Below are 27,510 nucleotides of genomic sequence, written 5' to 3' on the forward strand. Positions count from 1 at the left end.
AATCCATGGTGTGGGCATTGTCTCTGGTAGCCTTTGAACCGCTACCATGCTTCACTGAAAGATACACCATTCTATTGGAGAAATCCTGAAATTTCATTCCTCAAATGTGCAGTCCTTGAGCTAGTAAAGTATTTTGCAAGGAAGACCTTCTTACAATCAACCCAAGAGGTGATTTTACCAGAATGTAGAGTCTTCTCCCACTGATGTGCTTTATCTCCTAGAGAAAAAGGAATCAACCTCAGCTTCAAGGCATCCTCACTGACTCCATTTATAGTGGTGAGGCTACAGAGCCTATCAAACTCATCAAGATGGGCAAGGGGGTCTTCAGTAGGCAGTCTATGAAATCTGTTGCTTTGAACCATGGAGATCAAACTAGTACTGATTGTGAAGTTTGTGTTGTGGATAGGAGGAGGCACTATCCCATACCTCTGAGTATGAGTAGTGGGAGCATCACTATCACCAATCTTCCTTCTCCTTTGAGGTTCAATCTGATCTTGTTGTAGTTCCATTCCCACCTCTTCTTCTGTTTTTTTGAGACTCTGAATAGGTGCTCGACCAGGTGCTCGAACAAGCACTCGACCGTTTGCTTTGAGGTACTTGGTCGAGTGCCTAGTCGAGTGGTACCTGAAAATCAAAACAGAACACCAGAACAACAAAGAGGTGAGTAATAGAATAAAAAGTAACATAGCTTAGTCTTGAAATAATGAAATCTCGACTGGAACATATAAACACCCTAATCGCAACGGCGCCAATTGAAACAAGAATTTTTCTATCTTAACCTATGAATGAATGTATGATGACATGCAAACAGACTTAGGCTAAGATGATCAAATGGGATGCAAGGTGTTTCAATACCCTTATGATGTTGCAGCATAAAGGATGTCAATCCATAAAGAGCGTGATATGTAAGCAGTCAAGATGTGATCAATGCATTCAAGTTAAGCCAAATATCAAGTTGGTTTTGTTACTAACAACCTAATGACAATAATGAAATGCAGAATATAAAACTACTAAGATAAAAGACAAAATGCAAAGAGAACAGTATGAAAAGTAGAGATGAATCTAAACAGCAACAAGAACTACACTAATGCAAGGCAGTAAATGCAACAGATTAAACATGATTGAATGCAATGAACAAGAATGAAACAGGAAATGAAATAGGTAGTGAAACAAGTAAATGGAGAACATAAACAAGAACACTTGATGATGCTCGAGCAAGCACTCGATCGGATGCTCGATCGAGTGGGAGGTCGAGTGACTTAGTACGAAGAACAGAGACAGAACAACAATCAGAACAGAGCAAAACGAAAGTAAATCAAACAACAAGCAAATAGCATTACTCAAACAAGGAAATGAATAAACAAGGAAAAGTCCTAAGGATGGATTCATGGGCTGGGCTCAAGCTATGGTTATCCAAACTGATCAACAAACCTCAATCAACAATGAGCTATCTCTAGACAATGACCTTCTAATACTTGTTAATCCATTCTCATGACAATAACAATCAAGCTTAGATACTCTTAGACCTAGTTCTCACTAGCTATTACATATAAAAGCAGGCATTAAACAACCAGATCATCAATGTCAAAAATCACTTCAAACATCTAATCTCTTAGCATGCTTCATGATAATCTCTAGCATTAACCTTATCTAACAACTTAGACATTGGTGTGATGCTAAGAAGCTTAAGATCTATCCTTACCCTCTCAGTATAAGAACAACATAGAGCATATCTAATCTAGAAGAGATATATAAACAATCAAGCTTGATCAATCTAAACAACCATACTCTTATCCAGCCTAATCCATCCCTAAGATCCTAATTCACTAATCAGATCTAAAAATCATCATGAAGAACACAAACCCAGAAAATGATGATATAGACATGGATGGATAGATAATGAGAGAGATGAACAATTTAATACAAAGAAGTGAAAGCAAATACTCAATAGATTCAAAGTTATGAAGATTACAAATCAATGAAAATCCTGGAAAAGATAAGAGATGATGCAATAAAGTAAAAACAACTAAAAATGGCAAAAACTAGGTTATGAGGTGTCTCTTAGGTCTCCAAGATCTGACCTTTTCGGCCACAAGTGCCAGTACATATATATAGTAAAGAGAGAGAAGCCCTAGTTAGCTAGAGGACAAAATAGAGAGTCGGCTGCCAGTGCTCGACCATGTGTTCAGGATAACTCTTGAACTACACCTTCGATTGAATTGAAACCACCGCCATTAGAAAGTTAACTCAATGTCCTACAACTCGCATGAAGGGTGCTCAAGCTGAATCGCAAAGGAAGATCTTCATTCGGATCGATCTTTGAGGAGCCGTTATGAATCCGACCATGTACTCGACCGTGTGCCTGGTCGAGTGGCATGGTCGAGTTGCCTTGCGAATCCACTTCCTGATACTTTCATTCCTCTTGTTTAGCTCCAGAAATAACACCAAGTCTTTCTTTACCCTTTTAGAGCTCCATAACACCTAATAAGACTCCAAATGCACAAATGTATGCAATGCATGCTTCTAAACATTCTAAGTGCATATTTGGACATAAATGACTATAAAACCTTAGGAATCATTTCTATATGATGCAAAACATGAACTAAACAAGGCCTTAAATATGGTAAAATATAGTAACATCAAGTTTGCAGCGTTGTAGGCCGAGTTTCTATTGATGGAAGTTGATGCTATGGGATCAATGTCGATCGACACCAGGCAGATGTCGGTCGACACCAATCATGATGTTTTGCAAGTGATCGATTAGATTGTCAGTCGACACCAGGAGGTTTGTGTCGGTCGACACCAGTTCTCAGCAGGTGGCTGACGTGTTCCTTTTGCATGTATGGTGAGTTGTTTATGATTGTTGTTTGGTGCTTTGAGATCTGATTGCTTGTGTGTATAGCCTAGTAGATGAGAGATTTTCCTCACAAAGTATTTCTGAATATATTTATGCATCTCTTTTGTGTTGCGGTGCAAGTAAATTGCAAAGTGTTATCGTGGAATCAAGGCGATGAAGAGGAGGATGTTCTAGTGGCTCGATTGATTGATGTTTTACTTCTGTTAGGTTGCTAGAGTCGGGTCAATAATATGTTGTTAGGATGCGGGTTTATTGCTTCTTGACATTGTTGGATTATGAGTTGTTGATTATTTGGTTTATTGATTATTGAATATTTGCTAGTTTAATGTATATGGTATTTTCTGCTAGTTGAATGGTTTGTTGTTAGTGAGTAAAAAACCACTAGATAATTATTATTATTATAAAAAAAAACAAGTCGGATTATTTTCATATTAATTAAGATTTATTGCCAAAATTTACCAAAGTTTATTTTTATTTTTCAAAATTCCAAAAGAATAAGTATGTAAATAGGTATAATGTAAAGGGTACAACACCAAATATAATTTAAAAATGTTAATATAGATAAATTCATGATATTAATTTTTTTTATATTAATGAGACTATATATTTACATAAATTGATGATATTAATAGGTCGTTGCCATATCATCGCTACCTTGGCCATCAAGTCAGCATAATCAGCGATCAGTTTTGATTAGAGCATTATAATTAAAGTTCAGATAGGTTATTTTATTATTTTTTATTGTCCAGTTTGGAATACGCATGATTGATTTATTCGTATATCAAAACGCATGATCAGAATTGTTGAGTGTGAAATAGATTCTTTTTGTTGATGAACACCCTCTTGGTGTCGTGTTCGACAACACCAAGAACCCTACTGGTGTTGATCGGTACTTCTTCTGGTTTCGATAGCCACCCCACCTATCACGATCATACGTGAACATCAACCTTAGTGTATGTTGAAGACGATAAATACAAACGTACGATAAATTAACGATCTATTTGATATCTTGGAAGATCAACATATACTATTATATCGAGAAAGGTGGGTAGGACTGCGTAGCTTTTATTTGTTAGCTTATCTTTCATCAATACTTAATAAACCATACTAGTGATGTGAGAGCCTTAATTCGTTTTCATCACGTCAATCATATTATTTTATTAACATTTTGCTAGTGGCGGTTTCTCTACATAATTATTATATAATTCGTCACTACTACGGGTCTACATAATCAAGCGACAATAACGTGTTGACAATGAAAGTATAACAACCCATTGCAGTGGTGACTATTAATCAGATTCAACAAAGATAGTATAAAGTAAAAATATTTTAATATAAATACATTTGATATGTTTTAATGTTTATCAAAAAAAACAAAAAGGGGTTCGATTCACTAACTAGCTCATTGGAAAATAAACAAAGTGGGATTGATTGGTATCACTTACTAATGTTGTTTGCAAACAAACCGTTTGGCTGGAAAATTTTGGTTGGAGAAAGTGGGTTAAAGCTTAATTTTGATGGTTGCTAACACCAATTTCAGTCACTTAAAATTTTAAAAAACCAACATTTGGTTTTTATTTTGTCAGTTGCTCTTTATTTGTGGCATTAATTATTTTTATCTTACAAAAGAGAGAAGAATAGTGAATATAATTTGATTTTTCTCATACTTCTCATAAAATTTATAGGTTTGTTTGCTAATTAATACGTTTTGAAAACTTAATTGGCAAACTAATATATTTACTATTCAAAATTGGAAAAATAGTATGTTATGAAATAGAGAGTGTGTGAGATAAGAGAGATTGTGGGTCATAGGGTTGGTGAGAAGATTATTAAAAGGGGCATGTGTGTGTGGGTGAGAAATTTTTTTTTTTCCCATTCAATCACAATTATTCAAATAATTGTTAATATAATCTTTTTTTAGAAAACTTATTAGATACAAAAAAAAATCTATATTTTTTCTTTACAATTCGTTATGAATTGTATTTAATAATTTTAAAATATATTATATACATTTTTTGTATTCGTGGACCTATTAAGTATATAGATGTCTATACAACTTATTAAATGTAGACATCATCTGTACACATTATTAAGGGTACACATTATTTATCTGTACCCCAATGGTTTTGTATAAATTACATCTTACACTTAATAATATGTACAAACATTTGTATACTTAATAAGCTGTACAGACACAAAATTTATAAAAAATATTTAATATTATCAAATAAAATCATTGACAAATGCATATCAAATTATAAAGAAAAAAACATAAATTTTTCTATATCTCTAAAATTTTAGAAAACAAATTTTAATTACCCAGCATTTTTGTTTTTAGATTGTAGAGAGCATATAATAAAGAAGAATTTAAAAAAAAAAAAATCAAAGACTCAATGGCATTTGTTGTAAATATGAAATATTGATGAGGGTTGGAAAGTCTTGTGAACAGTAGAAAACAATAAAACATGTGGAATTTGCTAATTGTCAATAGTGATTGTACTACTTTTACAATTATATTTTGAAAAATGTCTATTTTGCAAATTATCTCAAAATTTATTAACCTTTTGTATAAAAAAGTTATTGAGAAGAAGTAGAAACAAAATTTTCTCTCATTCTCATCTATGTATGTGTTTGGTACAACACCATTGTCATTATACAAGTTTTCTTCCAACATAAAAAAAGTAAAAACTATTATACAAGTATTCATTTTGCTCAAAAATTAGTTCTTATTTCACAATCAAATATTGTAATGACAAAAGTAAATTTTTTGCATTATAAAAGTTTCTCATTTAACTATATGATTTTTTCATATTATGAATAAGATAATGATTTATTACTCCCATATTTTTCATTTTAAAATAATTGATTTCATTTTTATAATTGATTATAATTTATAGTATTCATTTCAGTTTTTAATAATTTACTACAAAATTTTATAATTTATGATAATTTATTACTATAATCTATTGTCATAATGACAAAAATAATTCTTTAGCATTATAACAATTATCATTTAACAATGTTCATATTTCATATCATGAATTAGATAATGATTGATTACTCATATTTTTCATTTTGTAACTTAACTAATTTTATATTTTATTATTATTTGTTATAACGTATATTATTCAACCATTACAAAGTTACTAATCAAGTTACAAAGTTACTCAACCATTCCTCTTGTATTGTATCATTTTTTTTCTTTGATATCTTTAATCATTTTCATTTTAAACATCATTTGTACAACTGTTATAGTTTTTTATAATGTGACACCCTGGTTTGTGGAGAGGTTTAAAAAAAATAATTTGGTCCATATAGTTAGTCAGAGGATGTGCGGGGTAGAGTGTTGGTTGCACGGGAGATCCTTGACTGTTGGACTTAGTGCTAGATTCGAGAACGAATCTATGATGCAGGAGAATTGTAACATCCGCTAACCAAAAAATGGAGTATTGGAGGGTGTGTCGATCAACACAGCGTTTTAATCGGATGTTCGGTTCGATTTCAGGATTCTCGGTTCAAGTTGGGTTGGTTTGGTGGTCGTATTTAAAGTAGGAAATCAGCATTTTTGGGTTGAGAAAACCTATTTGTCGCCTCTTTGGTGTGAAAAAGAGAGAAAGCGTTTCCCAAAAAGTTCCTGAGTGTTTTCCTGAAGGTTCCCTAAAGCTTTTGCCATTGTCCTTGATAGTTTTTGGGCTTGGAGGTTGGAGATCTAAGGCTGAGAACGTGGGAGAAGCTTATGATCGTGAAGAGGCGATGCTCGACAGGAGTGTCGATCGACACAAGTCTTGTGTCGGTCGCCAATGATGCAAGGACGACGTGTTTGACCTAGGACCATAGATCGATGCCATATGGAGGTATCGGTCGATGAAATTAAGGATTTCGTGAAATGTCGAGCATGCGTCGATCTACACAAGGAGTGTGTCGGTCGATGCAAGGTGGTCTGTGTCGGTCGACACATGTTGTGTGTCGGTCTTATACTCTTCGCAGGTGTTAGTGTCGATCGACACATCCTTCGCAGGTGTTAGTGTCGATCGACACCAGGCGGGTGTCGGTCGACACCAACCTTCAGCAGCGGCTGATGACGTGGTTGCTTTGTGTATTGCCTGATTTTTTATAGTTTGTTGTTTGTAGCACGATGAGATCTTATTGCTTGTGTGTATAGCCCTGTAGATGGAAGGATTGCCTCACTAAGTATTTCTGATAATACTTACGTCTATCTTTTGTGTTGTGGCGCAGGTAAAGGCAAAGTGTGATCGTAGTTACAAGGCTATGAAGAGGAGGATGTCATAGAAGCTTGATAGTTTGTTCTGTCTGTGATAGGATGCTAGAGTGGAACATAGTTATCTAGAACAGTTGTTAGGATTGCTGGTTTTTTGACTTTTGTTATATTTGTGTTTGTTGTTGAGATTGGTATTGGTTTCTTTATTCATTATTGGTTTATTAGAATAATTTATTTAATATTCGCTGATGTTATTGATTGGTGTTAGATTGATAGTAAATATGAAATTACTAGATATTAGAATAAAAAAAATGGATCATATTATTTCAACGAATCATAACCAATATATAATTATATAGAGACAAAATAAGTAGACAGATAATCACGTTTTGGGATTGGTCTTTGATTGATATCATAAGTAGTTGGTTGCTTAATCAACCACACTTTATGTAAAGAAATATTTTAAATGAAGAAGTGGAAGTTCCCAATATTCATAGTCGAATCAAATGATATTTTATGTACACATATTTAATAATGGTCGATGAAATCCAAAAAAAAAAAAAAAAAAAAAAGTTGATGAAATCATTAGAACAGTACCAAATCTGTTATGCAAAAATATTTTAAACAAACAAGTGGAAGTTCCCCATATTCATCGTGTGATCACATGAACTTTTTATATACAAAATTTTAATAATAGTCGATGAAATCATAATAGCAATTCAATTTTTTTTTTTTTTTCAATTCAAAATCTTTCATGCAAAGAAATATTTTAATAAACAAGTGGAAGTTCAAAACTCATCGTCTAATCACATGAACTTTCTATAGTACCCAAATTTGATAAGAGATATGCATGCAAATGAGTGTTTATTTAAAAAATTTATAACTCGTGTTCGTGTAATAGAAAAAAAAAATTAGATGATACGTGAAATAAAATAATTTTTTTAAACCATTTTCATATTCTTAATTTTCTATTGTGCTGATTGCAATTATTTTTTTCACATTGTTTAGATATTTTGGTTTTTATTCCTATTTTGAATGAAGTTTAATTATAAATTTTGTTGTTTATCTTTTTATTTTTTTAACTAATTGATTATCTTATTCTTATTTAAATTATAAGCTAATAAGTTGAAACCCACGCTTTATATAATACGATAATCAAAACAAAAATCTATTACTTTTTCTGTTTCACAAAAAAATGTTATTTTAGAAATTTATCTTTGATTCATAAAGAGTGTCATGCACTGTAACAATTTCAATGTGATTTTTACATACACTCTCTAATTTACCTTTTTCCCAAAACTATTTTTAATTAAATTATTGTACATTTTTAACGTGATTTTTACATACGCTCTCTAGTTTACCTTACCCAACACTATTTTTACTGAATTATATCATTAATCACTTAGTAAATATGAGCATATATGTACAATTCAGAAGTTTTATTAATCTTTGTGAAATGTGTCAAAATGACACAATTTATGCATGAAAGAGAGTTATAATAAAATTATAAACTTTTAAAAAAGAAACAATTATGTTTACACTTAATATAGTTTACCAATACAAAACAGTTAAAATAGTGAAAGACTAAAATTTAACCCACAATACACCACACAACAAATTTTCCTAAAAAATCATGATTGAATCAATTTTATATAATATCTAATATTATATGATGTCTTTTTTTTTTTTTTTGTTCAAATATATGGATTCATTCATTCAAAACAAACCACATACAAGAAGGGGGATCAAAGCCCCAAGGTTTAAAAGGTTACAAAGAAGGGCTTTCCCCAAAGCCTTAAGCATAAAGGTAGAAACATAAGACATCAAGTAGTAGTCCTTGAGAGCTGTGATACAAACGCCTAAAGGTAGTTTGGAACATGTGAGGTCACGGTTACTTGAATGCACATCCTCGAGGGACTCGACAGATGATATGTTTGTCATGGTCATTAGACTCTTTGACGTTGAAGAAGGGATCATATCCAAGGGTCTCCGAGAGAGAGCTTTGTCAATGATTTGAGTACGGTTGATGGTGCTCAGGTTGAGGGTAATAAAAGGTTTGGTTACGGTTTTTGGAGCAAGTGTGAGACACTTGAAAATTTTGTGGTAACCCCAACTCCAATGGTTTGGGATCATAATGCCACTAGTCTTCAAATGTTTTGGTGGAGACTTCAAAAAGTTGATAACTTGCAATTTAAATGGTTCAGAGGGCATAAGAGATAATGAAGGGAGCTTGAAGACACATCGGTAACCACAGTTCCGTATGGACTGGATCATAATGCCGACTGTATCCAAGCTACTAACTCCAAAAGCATACTCCCAAATAGCAGGTTGTCCAAGGGAATCTTTAACCAAACTAGAATCAATGGTAGTTCATTGTCCAATTGCAGTCTTCGAACAAAAGGTTCCATAAATCTATACAGAGGTTTGCTAGAGTGGGAAAGATTGGAGTTCCGATCGTACCTGGATAGAAGCGAAGAAAGCTCTTGTGGGACACCTTGTGTTGATGGGCTCAAAAGCCTTAATGGGTCGAGATTTCGTAGGTCCGTCAGTGAAAACCCTAGTTTTCCAGTCGGAGGCGGAGGATTGCTCAAACGGCGGCCAGGTTGAGACGACATCTGATTTAGGGGATTAGGCATCTCAGTCGCGGGGGAGGATGCTTGGTGAGGATTCATAGCGGGACTGGAGACATCGGAAGGGGACACAGGGATCTCAAGATCTCTGGGACTCGAGGGCGAAACCAAGGTGAGGTGGCCGTCGTGTGCCGTCAACGACTCCACCAGGCAAGGCACTAATGATGGACCAAGCGGATCTGCTCCTGCCATCGCCCATACCTAGTCTGAGATCTCCTTTTGGTGAGTCGAGAGCCTAGATGTGAGATTTGCTGGTTCTTCGGATACCATTTTCGGGTAGGTGGTGGTTAGCGGGTAGGAGCTGCGAAGCTCCGACCAACAGTGGACCTCCTTGGCTTTACACGCGGCTATTTGATGCATGTGGTTGGTGGGGATTCGGGAGGAGATTAAAGGAAGCACAAGTTTAATTAGAATTAAAAAGAAGAAAGAGCAAAGAGTACAGGAAATAGGAGGAAGAAATCAAGTTATCTAATATTTTAATGTTGGTCGTGTTAACAAAATAATAAAATTATGATACAATGCATGTCAATAATATTTTAAATTTATAGTAATGTTTATCCAAACTCGGTCCATCATATAACTCATCCCAAGGCAATTTAAACTTTTTCTAGACACAAATATTTTTATAGTATTTTAAAAATTTTAAACATTTAAAATTATTTTCTGATATAATTAAACAAATCGACTAAATAACTGAAAAAAACTGATAAAAACTTTTAATTTAGATGTTATTTAGCTAAGTTTCAAACCCACTTGGATTCAGATTCAGATTATTTGGTATTACTAAAATATGACTTTGAATGATTGTCTAACTTTGAATCATTGTCTAAAGTTTTTAACTGATATGGTACGTTGGACGCAATGCTATTTTAGGCTTAGGACAAAAATAAATTGTGGTCTGTTTTATCTAGTTAAATAATTAAATTATAAATTATAAAAACTAAAATACAAATGAAAGAAGGAAAACAAAGCCAAGTTTTCAAATAATCTATTGGAATAAATGTTACTAAAATGTATATAATTTAAACAATTTATATTTAGAATTGTCGCCTAAAATACTGGTTTTTGGTTAGTGGCCTTGGGCATTTGCCCATTTTTCTTGTAGGTGAGCATGGCTGGCTCTGGTTGGACATACACATTTTCTTCATTAATTAAGTAATATATTTCTGTTTTTCAAATTTCGTATCAGAGTTTTCTGTATTATTAATTAACTATTTAACAAAATTCTAAATTAATAAAATATCATAGTCTGAACATTATTAATTTATAAAAGTTTTAGTATAGAATGAAATCGCTAATACATCTTCTTGTATTTTAATTTCTGTAACCGAAATACAACGTTGGTTATCTCCAAACTTAAATTCCACTACGTTATAACTAGAAAAAACTGCAAATATTATTTTATTAATAACATTAAAATATTTTGATTTATTTTTTAGAGTTTTACATGGAAAATAAATTAGAATCTGGATAGATAATAAGAGGAAATTTGCGACATACATCGATACCATTTGCTTCGACCAGATCAGGCTTATCTCCAAGTGGTCCTATCTTGACTCTCCAGTCAAATCGGTTTACAAGGTTTGCAATCGTAAGCTCGGCCAAGGCCAACGCAAATCCTATTCCAGGACATTGTCTTCTCCCTGATCCAAAAGGAAAGTACTTAAAATTTTGACCTTGAAAATCAACAAAAGAATCAAAATGCCTCTCAGGCCTAAATTCCTCTGCATCTGATCCCCAAGTTGCAATGTCTCGTTGGATCGCCCATACATTGATTAGCACCTGTGTATTCAAATAGAACTTCTTTAAAGCATTTTGTGTCATTTATATTTTATCTTTATAAGATATAAAGACTTACTTGTGTTCCTGCAGCTATGTCATATCCATTAAGCTTGACATCTTCACTCAGTAGTCGCGGAATTAGTGGACCTGAAGGATGTAGCCGAAGCACCTCTTTGATCACAACATTTAAATAGTTCATATGCACAACTTCTTTCTCCGATACATATAAAATACTCTTCGAAACAGAACGAATCTCGTCTTGGAGTTTCTTCATACACTGTGGATGTCTCATAAGCTCTGTCATTGTCCATTCTATTAGGGTGAAAGTTGTTGATGCTCCCCCAAACAACATATCCTGAATAAACAAGAAAAGTGTTTTTAACAAACAAACAGAAAGAAAATTGAATTGTTGACGCTCTTATAATTGTTTTAACAAACTCATTTTACCAACAGAAGGTTTTTTAAAGCGGTTCTGTCAAGCTTGATAGGCGTTGATTTATCTTTTTGAATAGAAAGCAACATATCAGTGAAGTCTGATATGTTTTCATCTGCATCTACATGCTCTTCCACCACCTTTTCCAAAAAACTACGGATCTCATTTTTTACTGTCTCCACTTTCTTATCGAAACCTCGGATCTTGTCTATCCATGCCAAACTAGGAATGTATTCACCGATAGGGAAAGCGCCCATTAGCTCCATCAATCTCCTTACTATGTTCTTGGAATTTTTGCCGCCTTCCTCGCTGCTATATTTTCTTCCCAAAACAACTCTAGTCATTACATCATTTGTAAGAGTCATGAGGATTTCGCTTAGATTAACTGGGGAAGAGGAGGAACTGGCCTTCTCAAGTATCCCAATCATCACGTTGATCTCTTCTTCTCTTATATTCCCAAACGACCGTACAGTTTTGTTGCTAAGTAGATTCATAACGCATATGCTCTGCATACATCCCAAGTAGATATTGAAGATAAATTAGCAATACTATATGGGATCTTAATCCTAAAAGTTTCTAAACTATTGTATAGATTCGATGTACGTAATATTTGTTCAATAAATAAAAGTAGGGAACAATCTTGTGAATAATACCATATATTTAAAAATAACATCAACTCATTGTTAAATGAATTATAAAAATGATAAGAGAGTAGAACAATAAACCTTAAACTGCCTCCAATATTCTCCGTAGGGGGCCAATGCCAAATCTCTCCCACCATTAAAAAGTTTCTCGGCCACTCTTGATTTTGGCCTATTAGAAAATATTATGTCGTGTGTCTTCATGACTTCATGAGCATAGTCAGCGGATGAGACAACAAGGATGGGGACACGGCCAAAGTGAAGGAGCATTAATGGCCCATAGTGAAGGCTGAGGGAACAGAGAGAGCGGTGAGGATTTAGACTTAGCTGGTGAAGGTTTCCGATAACTGGAAACCGCCATGGAGATGGTGGTGGGTTAAGGTTTGTTTTGTTGGCTCGTATCATGATCAGGATTGGATTTAGGAAGAGAAAGGCGAATAGAGTTGTTAAGCACATAGAGATCAATAATATCATGTCCACTTTAATTTTTTTTCTTGAATTATTAAAAGTTGATTTCAAGCTCGTCTATTTAGAGTGATTTGTTAGCATTTGAGTTCTCTATACTATCTTTTATTATATAATAACTAGGATCAGATACACACTACAATGCAGAGGAATATTCATCAATATGTAATATAATTTGTTGTAATATTCATGTTCCCGGGTTAAAATTTGTGATGTATTGAGTAAACCAAATGAGTAGTTTTGGATTAATTTCGGTTTTTATAAAATCCTGGTTTAATATAAGTAAATCAAAAACCATATTTTTTCTCTAAGACTACGCCTCTTCTACTCTCTTTTGGGTGTTGTGGTCAACATTTTTCTGATCAAAGAGAAGCAGATTAAACTTTTTCATCAGAGTAAAGAGAGAAACAGAACTGTCAGGGTTTGGGAAAAATAGAATCCGACTGCTCAAATCGTTTTAGAAGGAGATATCAACAGCTTCATGGGGCGTTTCTTCTCAGTCCCGAATTGAGACCAGCGGGTGTTTGGGCCTCGATTATGGGTTTATCTTAGATCTAATCATGCCGAAATTTTGTAGGAAGCTTCAGGACGTCTAGACCTTGCTTTTCACTGGAGAAATTGGAAAGTTAATGGAGCGAGTTTGGTTGTTTTTGGCAATTGGAGAGCCTCTCTTTTGGTTGTAGTTATTTTCGTGAATCACTTGTTAAGGTGAGTGCATGACCATTAATATCCGAGCAATTGAGTTGTATGATTTGTTTTGTGTGATGATGTGTAGGTGTGGTGAATGTATTATTGGGTGTTCTGTTTAATGACTGGTTTGCTATGTTTTATTTGTGGTTGTACTCTTGATTTGTTTGTGTGTATAGCTCGTAGATGGGAGGATCGCCTCATTGAGTATTTCTCGTAATACTCACGCTTCTCATTGTGTTTGTGGTGTAGGTAAAGACAAAATGTGACTGAGATCATGACAATGAAGAGAAGGATGTTCTAGGGACTTTGTTGTTATGCTTTGGTTTCTGCTAGGTTTTTAGAATTGGAATGTTGATGTTAGAACCATGGTTTAAGTTGCTCGCTCTTGGTCTATGATTCTGGTTAATTATTGGTTTATTATTATTGTTATTTTCTGCCGCTTATTTTGTGATTTGAGTTTTTGGGTATTTAAATAAATATTTTGAGTTATTTATTTATTATTTATTATTTATTGAAACGACCCGACCCATTTTTTTAAAAAAATATATAATACTATTCAACTAATGGTCCCATACACATTAGCCGCCAAAACACAATCAAACCAAACAACTAAAAATAACCAACATATACCATTAAACCAATAACCAATAAATAACAAACCAATAATTCAATAGCAATAATAAACCAACCAACATATTCATAACACAACAAACCAGCAACCTAGCAATGTTCTAATTACCCAACTCTAATAACTGAACAGAAGTCAGACCACATCAATGAGCCACTAGAACATCTTCCTATTCCTCACCTGGATTACACGATCACATTTTGCCTTTACCTGCACCACAAGACAAATGAGATGCATGAGTATTTTAAAAACACTTAGTGAGTCAATCCTCCCATCTACTGGGCTATAGACACAAGCAATTGAGATAACTCTAACTAACAAACAACAATCAACAAATAAACCAGGACAACTACATCAACCGACACCAACTAAGGTTTGCATCGACCGACGCAAGCCTGCATCGACCGATGTAGATCTCACCTGCATCGACCGACACCAACACTGCTTTGACCAATGCTTGTTCGACATTCCACGAAATCCCTAATTGCATCCATCACACTTCCACATGGCATCGACCGATGCTCCTAGGTCAAGTCGCATCGTCCTAATATTGCATCGACTGATGCACAAAGTGCATTGATCGACGCATATGCCGAACATCGTTCTTTCTCGAAGCTTTTTGCCCAATCTTCGTTCCTAAACCACCAAAACAAGATCCAAAGCCACAAAGAAGCCTCACAAAGCCCCAAATGACAAAAAAACGCTTTAACAAGCCAAGGAATCAACCACATAATACATAAACATGAAAATGAGAGAAATCTCAAGCTTAGATAAGCCATGGTACTGCACTCACCTTTTCCAAAGAAGAATCTGACATTCCTAGCAAGCTTCTACAACGATCCCAGCTACAGATCTCTCCAAGAACAACCACAGATCTACCAAAATCCTCAAGAACAGGTCAAGAACACCTCCCTTCCGGTTCATGGATGTTATATTTATTATTTATTATTATTATTATTTATTATTGTTTATTATTATTATTTATTTATTACTTGTAAAAAAAGGTCGGGTAGTTTCATTTGTAGTTAAAATAAGAATCTACGTAATGTTATTATATAAATTTTTGTTTCAAAATTACTCATTAACAAGATCGTGACATGTGTCAATTGTATTAATAAGATGTCGACACGTGTTAATTCTAAATTTACTAAAACATAGAAAATAAAAAAGTAAAATTTCTAAAACGATCAAGAAAAGAAATCTATACACAAGTAAGAACAAATAACTGATATATATAAAAAACTAATTTCTAATTATAAACCTAAATTTGATAGATTTTTTTTGTATTTACTTAATAACTAAGATATATATAAAGGTTCATTTCAAATTTACCCATTATCATGGTCATGAAAAGTGTCAAGTTTGTCGATAAGATTATATAAAATTTTAAAAGAAAAGCTAACAATTTTATTATATAAAATTTTGTATTCAAAGTTAGTCATTAACGTGAACATGACATATGTCAAGTTATCGATTTAACATGTTGACATGTGAAACCACCCGACCCATTTTTTTAATAATAAATAATAAATATTAATAATATATAACTACAACTAGTGGTCCCATACCCATTAGCCACCTATCCACAACCACAACCAACAGCGGAAATAACAATACCAATAAATATCCAATAAATAAATAACCAATAACAATAATCCAATTATCAATCATTAGGAAACAGGAAACCAACAACCTAACAATGTTCTAATGACCCAACTCTAGCAACCTATCACCACCAGACAACATCCAATCGAGTCCCTAGAACATCCTCCTCTTCATCGCCTTGATTCCACGATCACACTTTGCCTTTACCTGCACCACAAACACATATTGAGATGCATGAGTATTTGATAAACACTCAGTGAGGTAATCCTCCCATCTACTGGGCTATACACACAAGCAATAGTGATACCAATGTTGCAAACAACAAATAAACACAACAAATAAACCAGGAAATCAAACATCATCTCGCTGGAAGGGAGGTGTCGACCGACACCAGCCAAGTGTCGACCGACACTGGCCTTGGTGTCGACCGACACTACCCCATAGTGTCGATCGATGCCTAATTTGCTGGTGTCGACCAACACCAAGTGGTGTCGATCGACACTCCCTCTGTAACCACGATCCGCTCGAAGTCGAGAGTCGAATCTCGCTCCCCAACCTCTTCGAAATCGTCCAATTCACAAAACCCAGGCCAAATACGTCCAAAGGAACCTGTAGCAACCAATCCCAGCAAGAAAACACACAAAACAACAACAAACAAGCAAGAACAAGGAAATCAAAGGCTTAGATTAGCCATGGTCATGCACTCACCTCTTTGCAGGAAGATTCAGACCAACAATGAAAGAATCCACACTCCCAGAAAGCTTCCCACACGTTCCTAGCCTTGAATCCTCACTCCCACAGCAAGATCTCACCCACAAAGCCTTGAAATATCACAAAACTCACAAAAACTCAAGAACAAACTTTTCTCTTCTTTTTCCTCTTTTGATTCAGCGGCGAGACAACAATAAAACACGACCTAGGTCATTTTTTCTCAATTAATAATTCGGTTCTGTGGTTTTCCTTAAACCAAACCGTCCAAAATTGCCAATTGAAACCATCTAGTCGAACCAGAAATTAATGGTGTCGACCGACACCACCCTGGATGTCGATCGACACCCACCCCCAAAACGCAGAGTTTGGTTCGCGGGTGTTGCAATTCTCCCCCACCAATATAGATTCGTCCTCGAATCTCAACCAACCATCAGTCAAGAACTCCCGTGCCACCGTCTCCACGGCCCGCACTCCTCCGATAGATCTGTGAAAAGTCACCTCTAGGCGATAGACTCACGCTCCAGGCATTATTTGCTCTCGACTTTTGAACTTTCCTTTACTCATAGGCCTAAACCTTGAGTTTTATTGGCTCCTCATCAGACCTACGTCTGCATGCCATAATATTGGCTCTTCATCGGACCAAAGCCCACATGCCATAATATATAAGGAAAAATCCAATATTCGTCTCTCAGTTTTCCACCCTACAGCACGCCCCCGGATTGTCATCCGAAGTCGATATATCAACCATACTCCCAAGCCACAAAGTCTCAGAATATAGCAGTACTAGGAGAACCTAAGTCCCCCAAGAGTCGCGAGCAAACAATTCTGAACATGTCTGAGTCCTATCCCTATCCAGGTTTCCTTCCCGTGGCTCGCGTAAGACATCTCAATGTCCTACCAACCACATATCCCCTCACTGGGATACCTCATGACCACACATGGATCATCTCACTGCCACAAGGGCCGCCACAAAGGCCAAACAAATGTCCTAAACAGTACCGCCACCAAGGCCAAACAAATGTCCTAAACAGGACCGCCACCAAGGCCAAACAAATGTCCTAAACAGGACCGCCACCAAGGCCAAACAAATGTCCTAAATAGGACCGTCACAAAGACCACCTAAACAGGCACTCTGGCTAAAAAGCCCGCCACAAAGGCCACACATCTGGCTAAACAGCCCGCCACAAAGGCCACACAATGTTTCGAAAGACTGCCACTAAGGCCACACAATGACTAAAAAGTCTACCACTAAGGCCACACAATGACTAAAAAGTCCGCCACTAAGGCCACACAATGACTAAAAAGTCCGCGACTAAGGCCACACAAGCCCCTCCAAGGCTCTCTCCACTAAAATGGACAAATTTTAACTCACATAAAACTATCCACTTTTTCCACTTTCCACTTTTGGAAACGTCTATTTCAAGAACTTTCCTCCAAAAACCCCGCCTCACGGAAACTTTGTACCCCGAGCACCACCTCTTCTTGTTACTTAGTCGCACAACCAACCATCCCAAGCGACCAAGTAAACAAGAGAGATGGGCTGGAATACTCCATTCCCGCTCCAGCCACGGATTACAGATGGGACCAGGCTAGACAAGCTCAAGTTGCGGCTTGCTTCTCATACCACTTCTTAAACCTTGCCTTCATCCTCGCCTCAGGCTCCCAAATCTGCTCCTCAACACCATCACAGTCCCAAAGGACTCTCATCAAAGGAATATTCTTCTTCCGAAGTTCCTTAATCCTCCTCTCGAGAATCCTCACTGGTCTCGCCTCCAAAGGCATGTTAGGCTGAAGATCCTTGGGAATCTTAGCTAACAACTGATCATCCTCACGGAGGACTTCCTCAACATAGAAACATGGAAAACCTTATGGAATGCACGCATAACCTCAGGTAACGCCAGTCTATAAGCCACTGGTCCAACACGCTCAATCACTCTGAACGGATCCATATACCTTGGACTCAACTTAGTCTCAGTCAATGACCTGTTCGGACCCCGCAACATGGCCATCTTGAGGTACACTCTGTCTCCTACCTGAAACTCAAGATCTCTCTTCCTCCTATCCGCATAACTCCTCTGCCGATCCTAAGCTTCCTTCATGTTCAGCTTGAGAACCCGAATCTTCTCTGAGGTCTCCTGAAAAAAATCTGCCCTGTAAATGCTCCTCTCCCCCACCTGAGTCCAGCATAACGGTGTACGACACGGCCTCCCTTACAAAGCCTCATAGGGAGTCATCTTAATACTCGCCTGATAACTGTTGTTGTAAGCAAACTCTACCAAGCTCAAGTGATCTGCCCAATGGCCTCCCCAATCCAACACACACATCCTCAACAGATCCTCCAGCGTCTGGATCGTCCTCTCAGACTGTCCATCTGTCTGGATATGATACGCTGTACTCATATGCACCTTAGTGCCCATCTCTGCCTGAAACGCTCTCCAGAACACCGACATGAACTTAGAATCCCTATCAGATACAATGTTCGCTGGCACCCCATGCAACCTGAATATCTCCTTCACATACTTCTTAGCCAAGACCGCTGCTCTATCAGTCTTCTTAATGGCTAGAAAATGTGCCGACTTAGTCAACCGGTTCACAATGACCCAAATAGCATCAAACGTCCTGGACACTGGCAAACCTACCACGAAGTCCATAGTAATCATATCCCACTTCCACTCTAGAATGGGAAGACTCTTCAGTAACCCTCTTGGAACCTGATGCTCAGCCTTCACTAGCTGGCACACATCGCACCTCGCGACCCAACTAGCTACATCCTTCTTCATCCCGACCCAATGATAGTACTTCTTGAGGTCACGGTACATCTTAGTCGCTCCTGGATGAATAGAAAACTTGCTCCCATGAGCCTCTCTCAAGATCTCCTGCCTCAACTCTTCATCCTTAGGCACACAAACCCGACCGTGCACCAAGATAATACCATTATATGAGACCTGATACTCTGAATCCACATCGATTGAGGCATTCACCAGCCCCAAATCCTTCTCCTAAGCCAACCGCACCCTGCTCAAAAGATCTGCTCTATCAACCGCCTGCAAACTCAACGGCTCCTGAGACACAACACACAAACTCAACGCACCGATCTCTCCTACTAGAGACTCCATCTCCTGCTCCTGAGCCGAAGCTACCCTCTTCCGACTTAGTGCATCTGTAACCAAGTTAGCCTACAAAAACCAAAACTCACCGTGGAATCACACTGTAGGCTCGAAGAGAATATTCTAGGACTCCATGCCACACACAATTGACTAACTCACATAATCAATCAAGACATGTAATCCCAAACATCTACAGCACAAAGCCTAGTGAACCCAAACCTAGAACCGTAAGGGCTCTGATACCAAACTGAAATGACCCGACCCATTTTTTTTTAATTAATAAATAATAAATATAAAAATAATATAACTACAACTACTGGTCCCATACCCACTAGCCACTTATCCACAACCACAGACAACAGCGGAAATAGCAATATCAATAAATATCCAATAATAATATAACCAATAAATAAATAACCAATAATAATAATCCAATAATCAATCATCAGGAAACAGGAAACCAGCAACCTAACAATGTTCTAATGACCCAACTCTAGCAACCTAGCAACGCCAGACAACATCCAATTGAGTCCCTAGAATATCCTCCTCTTCATCGCCTTGATTCCACGATCACACTTTGCCTTTACGTGCACCACAAACACATATTGAGATGCATGAGTATTTGATAAACACTTAGTGAGGCAATCCTCCCATCTACTTGGCAATACACACAAGCAATAGTGATTCCAATGTTCCAAACAAACAACAAACAAAACATACAAACCAGGAACCCAAACATCGTCTCGCTGGAAGGGAGGTGTCGACCGACACCAGCCAAGTGTCGACCGACACTGGCCTTGGTGTCGACCGACACTACCCCACAGTGTCGATCGATGCCCAATTTGCTGGTGTCGATCGACACTCCCCGCCCAATACTCATAACCCAAGCCAAATACGTCCATAGGAACCTGTAGCAACCAATCCCAGCAAGAAAAACACACAAAACAACAACAAACAAGCAAGAACAAGGAAATCAAAGGCTTAGATTAGCTATGGTCATGCACTCACCTCTCTGCAGTAAGATTCTGACCAACAAAGAACGAAACCACACTCCCAGAAAGCTTCCCACACGTTCCTAGCCTTGAATCCTCACTCCCACAGCAAGATCTCACCCACAAAGCCTTAAAATCTCACAAAACTCACAAAAACTCAAGAACAAACTTTTCTCTCCTTTGTTTCTCTCAAAAACGGCGTGAGACCAAACAAAACACGACCTAGGTCGTTTTCTCCCTTTAATATCTCGGTTCAATGGTTTTCTCTAAACCAAACCGGTCCAAATCGATAATTAAATTGAACTGGTCGAACCAGAAAATATTGGTGTCGACCGACACCACCATGGTGTCGATCGACACCCAACCTAGAAAACAAAGAATTGGTTCACGGATGTTACAACCCAAATTGACTAACTCACATAATCAATCAAGACATTCATTCCCAAACATCTACAACATAAAGCCTAGTGAACCCAAACCTAGAACCGTAAGGGCTCTGAGACCAAACTGAAACGAGCCGACCCATTTTTTTAATAATAAATAATAAATAATAATAATAAATAACTACAACTAGTGGTCCCATACCCACTAGCCACCTATCCACAACCACAACCAACAGCGGAAATAACAATACCAATAAATATCCCATAAATAAATAACCAATAATAATAATCCAATAATCAATCATCAGGAAACAGGAAACCAGCAACCTAACAATGTTCTAATGACCCAACTCTAGCAACCTAGCAACGCCAGACAACATCCAATTGAGTCCCTAGAACATCCTCCTCTTCATCGCCTTGATTCCACGATCACACTTTGCCTTTACCTGCACCACAAACACATATTGAGATGCATGAGTATTTGATAAACACTCATTGAGGCAATCCTCCCATCTACTGGGCTATACACACAAGCAACAGTGATACCAATGTTCCAAACAATAAACAAACAAAACAAACAAACCAGGAAATCAAACATCATCTCGCTGGAAGGGAGGTGTCGACCGACACAAGCCAAGTGTCGACCGACACTGGCCTTGGTGTCGACCGACACTACCCCACAATGTCGATTGATGCCTAATTTGCTGGTGTCGACTGACACCAAGTTGTGTCTGTCGACACTCCCTCTGCAACCACAATCCGCTCGAAGCCGAGAGTCGAATCTCGCTCCCCAACCTCTTCCAAATCGTCCAATTCTCAAAACCCAAGCCAAATACGTCCATAGGAACTTGTAGCAACCAATCCCAGGAAGAAAAACACACAAAACAACAACAAACAAGAAAGAACAAGGAAATCAAAGGCTTAGATTAGCCATGGTCATGCACTCACCTCTTTGCAGGAAGATTCAGACCAACAATTAACGAATCCACACTCCCAGAAAGCTTCCCACACGTTCCTAGCCTTGAATCCTCACTCCCACAGCAAGATCTCACCCACAAAGCCTTGAAATCTCACAAAACTCACAAAAACTCAAGAACAAACTTTTCTCTTCTTTTTCCTCTTTTGATTCAGCGGCGAGACAACAATAAAACACGACCTAGGTCGTTTTTCTCACTTAATAGTCCGGTTCTGTGGTTTTCCTTAAACCAAACTGTCCAAAATCGCCAATTGAAACCATCTGGTCGAACCAGAAATTAATGGTGTCGACCGACACTACCCTGGTTGTCGATCGACACCCACCCCCAAAACGCAGAGTTTGGTTCTCGGGTGTTACAACACGTGTCAAAATATATCGTTGACATGATCATGACACAAGTTTTTTTCCCTTTTCGTTTCAAGGTTAATCATTAACATGATTATACTTATATTATATTTTGATGTTATATGTATAAAAGATGGTGACATGTTAATCAAAATTTTATATTATTTATTTAATTTATATTTCTAATTTTAAATCCGTGATGATTAAAATTAAATTTTAGTATAGTTTATTCGAATTTCTTTTTTCAGTTAAGGATATGAAAGATCAATATTTGTTTAAATTTCATATTTCATAATTTTTCTTTTCTTATTGTAATATTTTTAGATTTTACATTATTTATTTTAAGTTTATTTTTAAATTAGAATTTTGTGATAATATATATATATATATATATGTCTATATTTTGTCTTTGATTTTTTTTTCAGTTAAGGATATGTTAGATTTTAAATATTCTTATGTTGTAATATTTTAAGTTTTGTGATTTTTTTTAGTTTCTATTTTATATCTTTGAATTATCTAAGACTCATATTTCATTGTGTAGATATGTATTTTCAATTTTTCATATATATATTTTTTTGAGTTGTAACATCCGCGAACCAAAAAATGATGTCTTTTAGGGTGTGTCGATCAACACAAAGGTGGTGTCGATCGACACAGTGTTTTTAGTCGGATGTTCGGTTTGATTTGAATTTCTCCGGTTTGCGTGGCTGGTTTATGAGAGCCCTAGACCCGAGTTTAAAAGGGAAAAGTCGACTTCCTTCACTTTTAGCCGCTTTTGACACTTACAGAGAGAAAAAAAAGAGAAGAGAGAGTTTTTCCAAAGAGCGTTCTTGAGTTTTTGGAGATTATTGTCCCTCTTACTGTGTTTTTTTCCTGGAGATTGTGGATCCAAGGCTAGGAACATGGTGGAAAGTTTGATATGGTGCTAGCTTTGTCGCTTGGGCTTAGATCTTGTGTTTGGCAAAGATGAGTGCATGACAATGACTTATCTAAGATAAGATATTGTGTGGCAAAGGTGAGTGCATGATCTTGTTGTTTTCTGTGATTTGTGTATTGTGTTATTGTTTTCTTGTGAGTTCTATGCGTTTTTTGTGACTCTGGCTTAGATCTGTTCTTGGGATCGTGGGAGATGGATTAGAGAAGCTTGGAGGCGAGATTCAGAGTTTCTGATTGTGAAGAGGCGATGCTCCGCATGAGTGTCGATTGACACCAGTTTTATGTCGGTCGACACTGATACAAGGACGACACGTTTGACCTAGGAGCATCGATCAATTCTATGTGGAGGTGTTGGTCGATGCAACTAGGGATTTCGTGGAATATCGAGTATGCGTCGATCAACACAAGGAGTGTGTCGGTCGACGCGAGGCGTTCTGTGTTGGTCGACACTGTGTCGGTGGACACACGTTGGGTGTTGGTCGACACACCCTTTGCAGGTGCCAGTGTCGATCAACACACCCTTTGCAGGTGTCAGTGTCGATCGACACCAACCTTCGGCAGCGGCTGATGTCATGCTGCTTTATTTATTGCCTGGTTTTTCTTATTGTTTGGTTGATTGTGGCATGATATATCTTATTGCTTGTGTGTATAGACCAGTAGATGGAAGGATTGCCTCACTAGGTATTTCTGGTAATACTTACGCCTCTCTTTTGTGTTGTGGCGCAAGTAAAGGCAAAGTGTGATCGTGAAATCAAGGCTATGAAGAGGAGGATGTTTTAGAGGCTCAGTTGATTGCTCTGTGTCTATGATAGGATGCTATAGTTGAACTTAGTTGTCTAGAATGGTTGTTAGGATTGCTGGTTCTATGACTGTTATGTTTTAATTGTTGTTGGATTTGGCTTTATGTTATTCCTTTGTTCGGTGTTGGTTATTAGATTGATTTATTTGTTATCCGCTGTTGTTTGATTGGGTTACGTTGCTAGTGAATATGGGATAACTAGATATTATAATATTAAAAAAAGAAAAAAAAAACTGGTCGGGTTGTTTTAGTTTGGTATCAGAACCCAAACGGTTCTAGGTAAGGGTTCAATGTGTGCTTCGTGTTGTGGATGTTGGATTGAATGATTGTGTGTGGCATACGATCCTAGACTATCCTCTTTGAGCCTGCTTTGTGATTCCACGATAAGTTGTGTGTTTTTGTGTAGAAAGTCGTTTTGCTTGCTTAGCCTTCTGTTCTTGGTGGTATAGATGGTTAGAGGTGAGGGAATTGCTGGTCGCGGGAGTGGTTGTGGTCGTGGTCGTGGTCGTGGGCGGGTCAGGTTCCCGAGGCCAGTGTGAGTGTAACCTAGAGCATGGCCAGTGAGGAGGTGGCAGAGTCGCAGGTTCATCCTAGAGTGCCTAGAGACCAGGATGGTGTTGGTATCGACAGGGCTGGGGGGCTCGGTGTCGATACAGGTGTTGCCCTGGGAGTGGAGGTTGCAGCGAAGGGGGCTCCAGGTAAGGAGAATGTCCTGATGGGCTTGCTAGCTCAGGTGTTGGCGCGGCTGGTGTGCAGGCTCTTGTGGTGCCGTCAGTGTTTGGTGGGCAGGTCCCGATTAACATCAACCACTAGACGTCACCAACAAAACCTCCGGTGATAATCGACTTCTCCATCATAAACCACTTGCAATCCTACATACCTGGTGTCAATCGTCAGCTATCGCAAACGACTCGCGATTCTACACATCTGGTGTCGACCGACACCCACATGATATCATTCGACTCTGAGACCCTCGACATCCTTCTATCGATCTCTCCTTAATGAAAATCTAACTTCAGTCATTCGTCCCACTACCAAACACACAACAATAGCCATGCAAGGTCATCACACACATCCAAAACACAGAGAAAGTCAAGCAATCAATCACACATCACATGAACATACAATTTTAATGTTTAGATAAGCTTGATCCCACACTCACCTTGAAACATTAAAACTTTGACAAGGAAACGACACAGCAATGAAAAAAACCCTAGACGTCACCACACACTCAGATCACTTCTCCTTTCGATCACAAAATCTCTTACCAAGTTTTTTTCTCTTCTTTCACAAAAGAGGATGAAAAGTGGCTAAACTGCCGAGTCTCCTCTTTTAAACGTGCCCTAGGGGTTTTCCCTTCAACCAAACAAAACCGAAAAAAAAGTCGAATCGTAACCCAAACCAGCTTATAGTGTCAAGTGACATTCCTAAAACCAAAATTTGGTTCACTGGCCTTATAATTTATTACTAAATTAAGATCCGTGCTAGAGCACAGGTTGAAATTCATTTTATTTATATTGTAATTTTTATATAAAAGATAATTTATGTGATTGTTTTAAAAGTTTTTTTGGATAAAACATTATCTAAAAAATCATATGCTAAAGATGATGGCTTGAAAAAAGACACATATTTTGTAACTTTTATATTGTTAATGATTTTAGATAAGTACATGTGCTATAACACTGGTTAAATTTTATTTTATACAAAATTTTGTATATTTTATATTTTAAAATAAAATTTTAGTATATTGTATTAGTTTATGTATGTGAAGTGTTGGATATGGGTTACACCCAGCCTTAACAGGCCTTCCACTTGGCCCATCTCAGAGGAAGTCAATAAAACCAGAAGAATTGACCGACAGATAAGAGAATCTGAGCTGGATAAGCTTCTAGAAGGGCCCGACTTTACGTCCAGCCCGTTAAGCGATGGCCCGAACAAAGTCAACTGCCATTCACACCTCAAGGCGGTACCACATCGACCCCAAAGCACGAGGATGAAACATCCCATCGACTATAAATAGAGACTTTCTCGCCAAAGAGAAGGGGGAATTCCGGAACATGAGTCGGAGCGATTAGCCGATTCTAGTTCTAAGTCTAAGTAGTCTTAAAGCAAGAGTGCAATAATGTAATTAGCCGACCGGCTTTATTATCAGATATTGTAAACTTGCCGATTTTCGACTATCTCAATAAAGTCCTTTGTTTCACCCATTTCTTCTTATTATTTTCGATCCAGTACGAGTACTTGTTCAACAATTGGCGCCCACCGTGGGGCCGAAACAAAGATAGCTGAAAAGAGAAGTCCAACATCGAAGGGAAGGATGCCAGAAGCAGAGATCACGGGAAGCCACATATGCGTAGCAAATACTCCAGATCGCGTCCGGCAGGCCCAGGAGGAACCATTAATGCCGACCAGGGTTCCAACTACCCCAAATGGGTCGGTCGGCGTAGGAACTAGCACCCTGGATGTAGGCGCAATGATGCGGAGCATACTTGAAAAGATGGAGGCCCAAGACAGAAAGACGGAGGAGCGTTTTGCCAATCTTTCCAACATCTGTGCGAAGCTCCAAGAAAATGCCGACCAACCAGACATTAACAACGAAGCAAAAAAGGGTCAGGACAGCGAAATTGCCAAGCTTAAAAGTCAGATGAAGGTTGTCACGAGCAAGTTCCACCAGGCAACCAGCGCAGCGCCCGACGTGGATCACATGCTGGAACAATCCCAAAAGACTCCATTCACTGCTTGAATTTGTCGGGTTGTCATTCGCCCGAACTGCAAGATCAAACACCTGACCCCATACAATGGAGACTCAGACCCAACTCATCACCTAACGTCCTTTGAGATAGCATTCCATCGATGCGAATTCTCCCCAGAAAAGCTCGACGCTGGGAAATGCCAGCTGTTTATAGAAAAACTGAGTGGCGAGGCCCTGGGCTGGTTCTCCTCCTTACCGCCCAACTCGATCGACAGTTTCTGCACGCTCTCGTTGACCTTCCTGAAGCAATACTCAATCTTGGCCATCCCAACTGCAACAATTTCCGATCTCCACAATATCGAGCAAGGGGAACACGAGTCATTGCGAAAGTTTATGGAGTGGTTTAAGAAGATTTCCACGCAAGTGAATGCCCCTCATAGCGTGTCACTCGCCGTCTTTCAAAAGGCCTTATGGTATGAGTCGAAGTTCCGAGAGGACCTCAAGCTGAACAGATTTCCCATGTTTCAGGACGCTCTCCACCGGGTGGCAGTTCACATCGAAATGGAAGAGGAGAAGGTCGTTTTGGCCATGAAGCACTCCCCGGCCAAACTGTTGACCG

At 37.8% G+C, this 27,510-nt stretch overlaps 1 protein-coding gene and 1 non-coding gene across 3 annotated transcripts; one reads left to right on the forward strand and one right to left on the reverse strand.

Annotated features, from left to right (window-relative positions):
* On the forward strand, window positions 1-106 carry LOC147940105 (small nucleolar RNA R71). The gene has a single exon (XR_015564872.1). It is a non-coding gene; the product is annotated as a small nucleolar RNA R71 (small nucleolar RNA).
* Window positions 107-9,419: 9,313 nt separating this feature from the next.
* On the reverse strand, window positions 9,420-13,170 carry LOC104707202 (indoleacetaldoxime dehydratase-like). 2 transcript variants are annotated; one of them, XM_087460427.1, is made up of 4 exons: window positions 11,936-12,433; window positions 11,565-11,843; window positions 11,207-11,488; window positions 9,420-10,053 (listed from the first exon to the last, which is right to left on the reverse strand). In XM_087460427.1, the coding sequence occupies exons 1-4, from the start codon at window positions 12,431-12,433 to the stop codon at window positions 9,994-9,996; spliced, it is 1,119 nt and encodes a 372-aa protein (XP_087316553.1). In that variant the 3' UTR covers window positions 9,420-9,993. The 2 variants fall into 2 exon arrangements, with proteins under 2 accessions (XP_087316553.1, XP_010421803.1); XM_010423501.3 differs by lacking the exon at window positions 9,420-10,053 and adding an exon at window positions 12,647-13,170 and having other exon boundaries at window positions 11,085-11,488; window positions 11,936-12,427.
* Window positions 13,171-27,510: the final 14,340 nt, after the last annotated feature.

Source organism: Camelina sativa, chromosome 8 (assembly GCF_030686135.1).
Source record: "Camelina sativa cultivar CO46 ecotype springtype chromosome 8, ASM3068613v1".
NCBI lineage: Eukaryota > Viridiplantae > Streptophyta > Magnoliopsida > Brassicales > Brassicaceae > Camelina > Camelina sativa.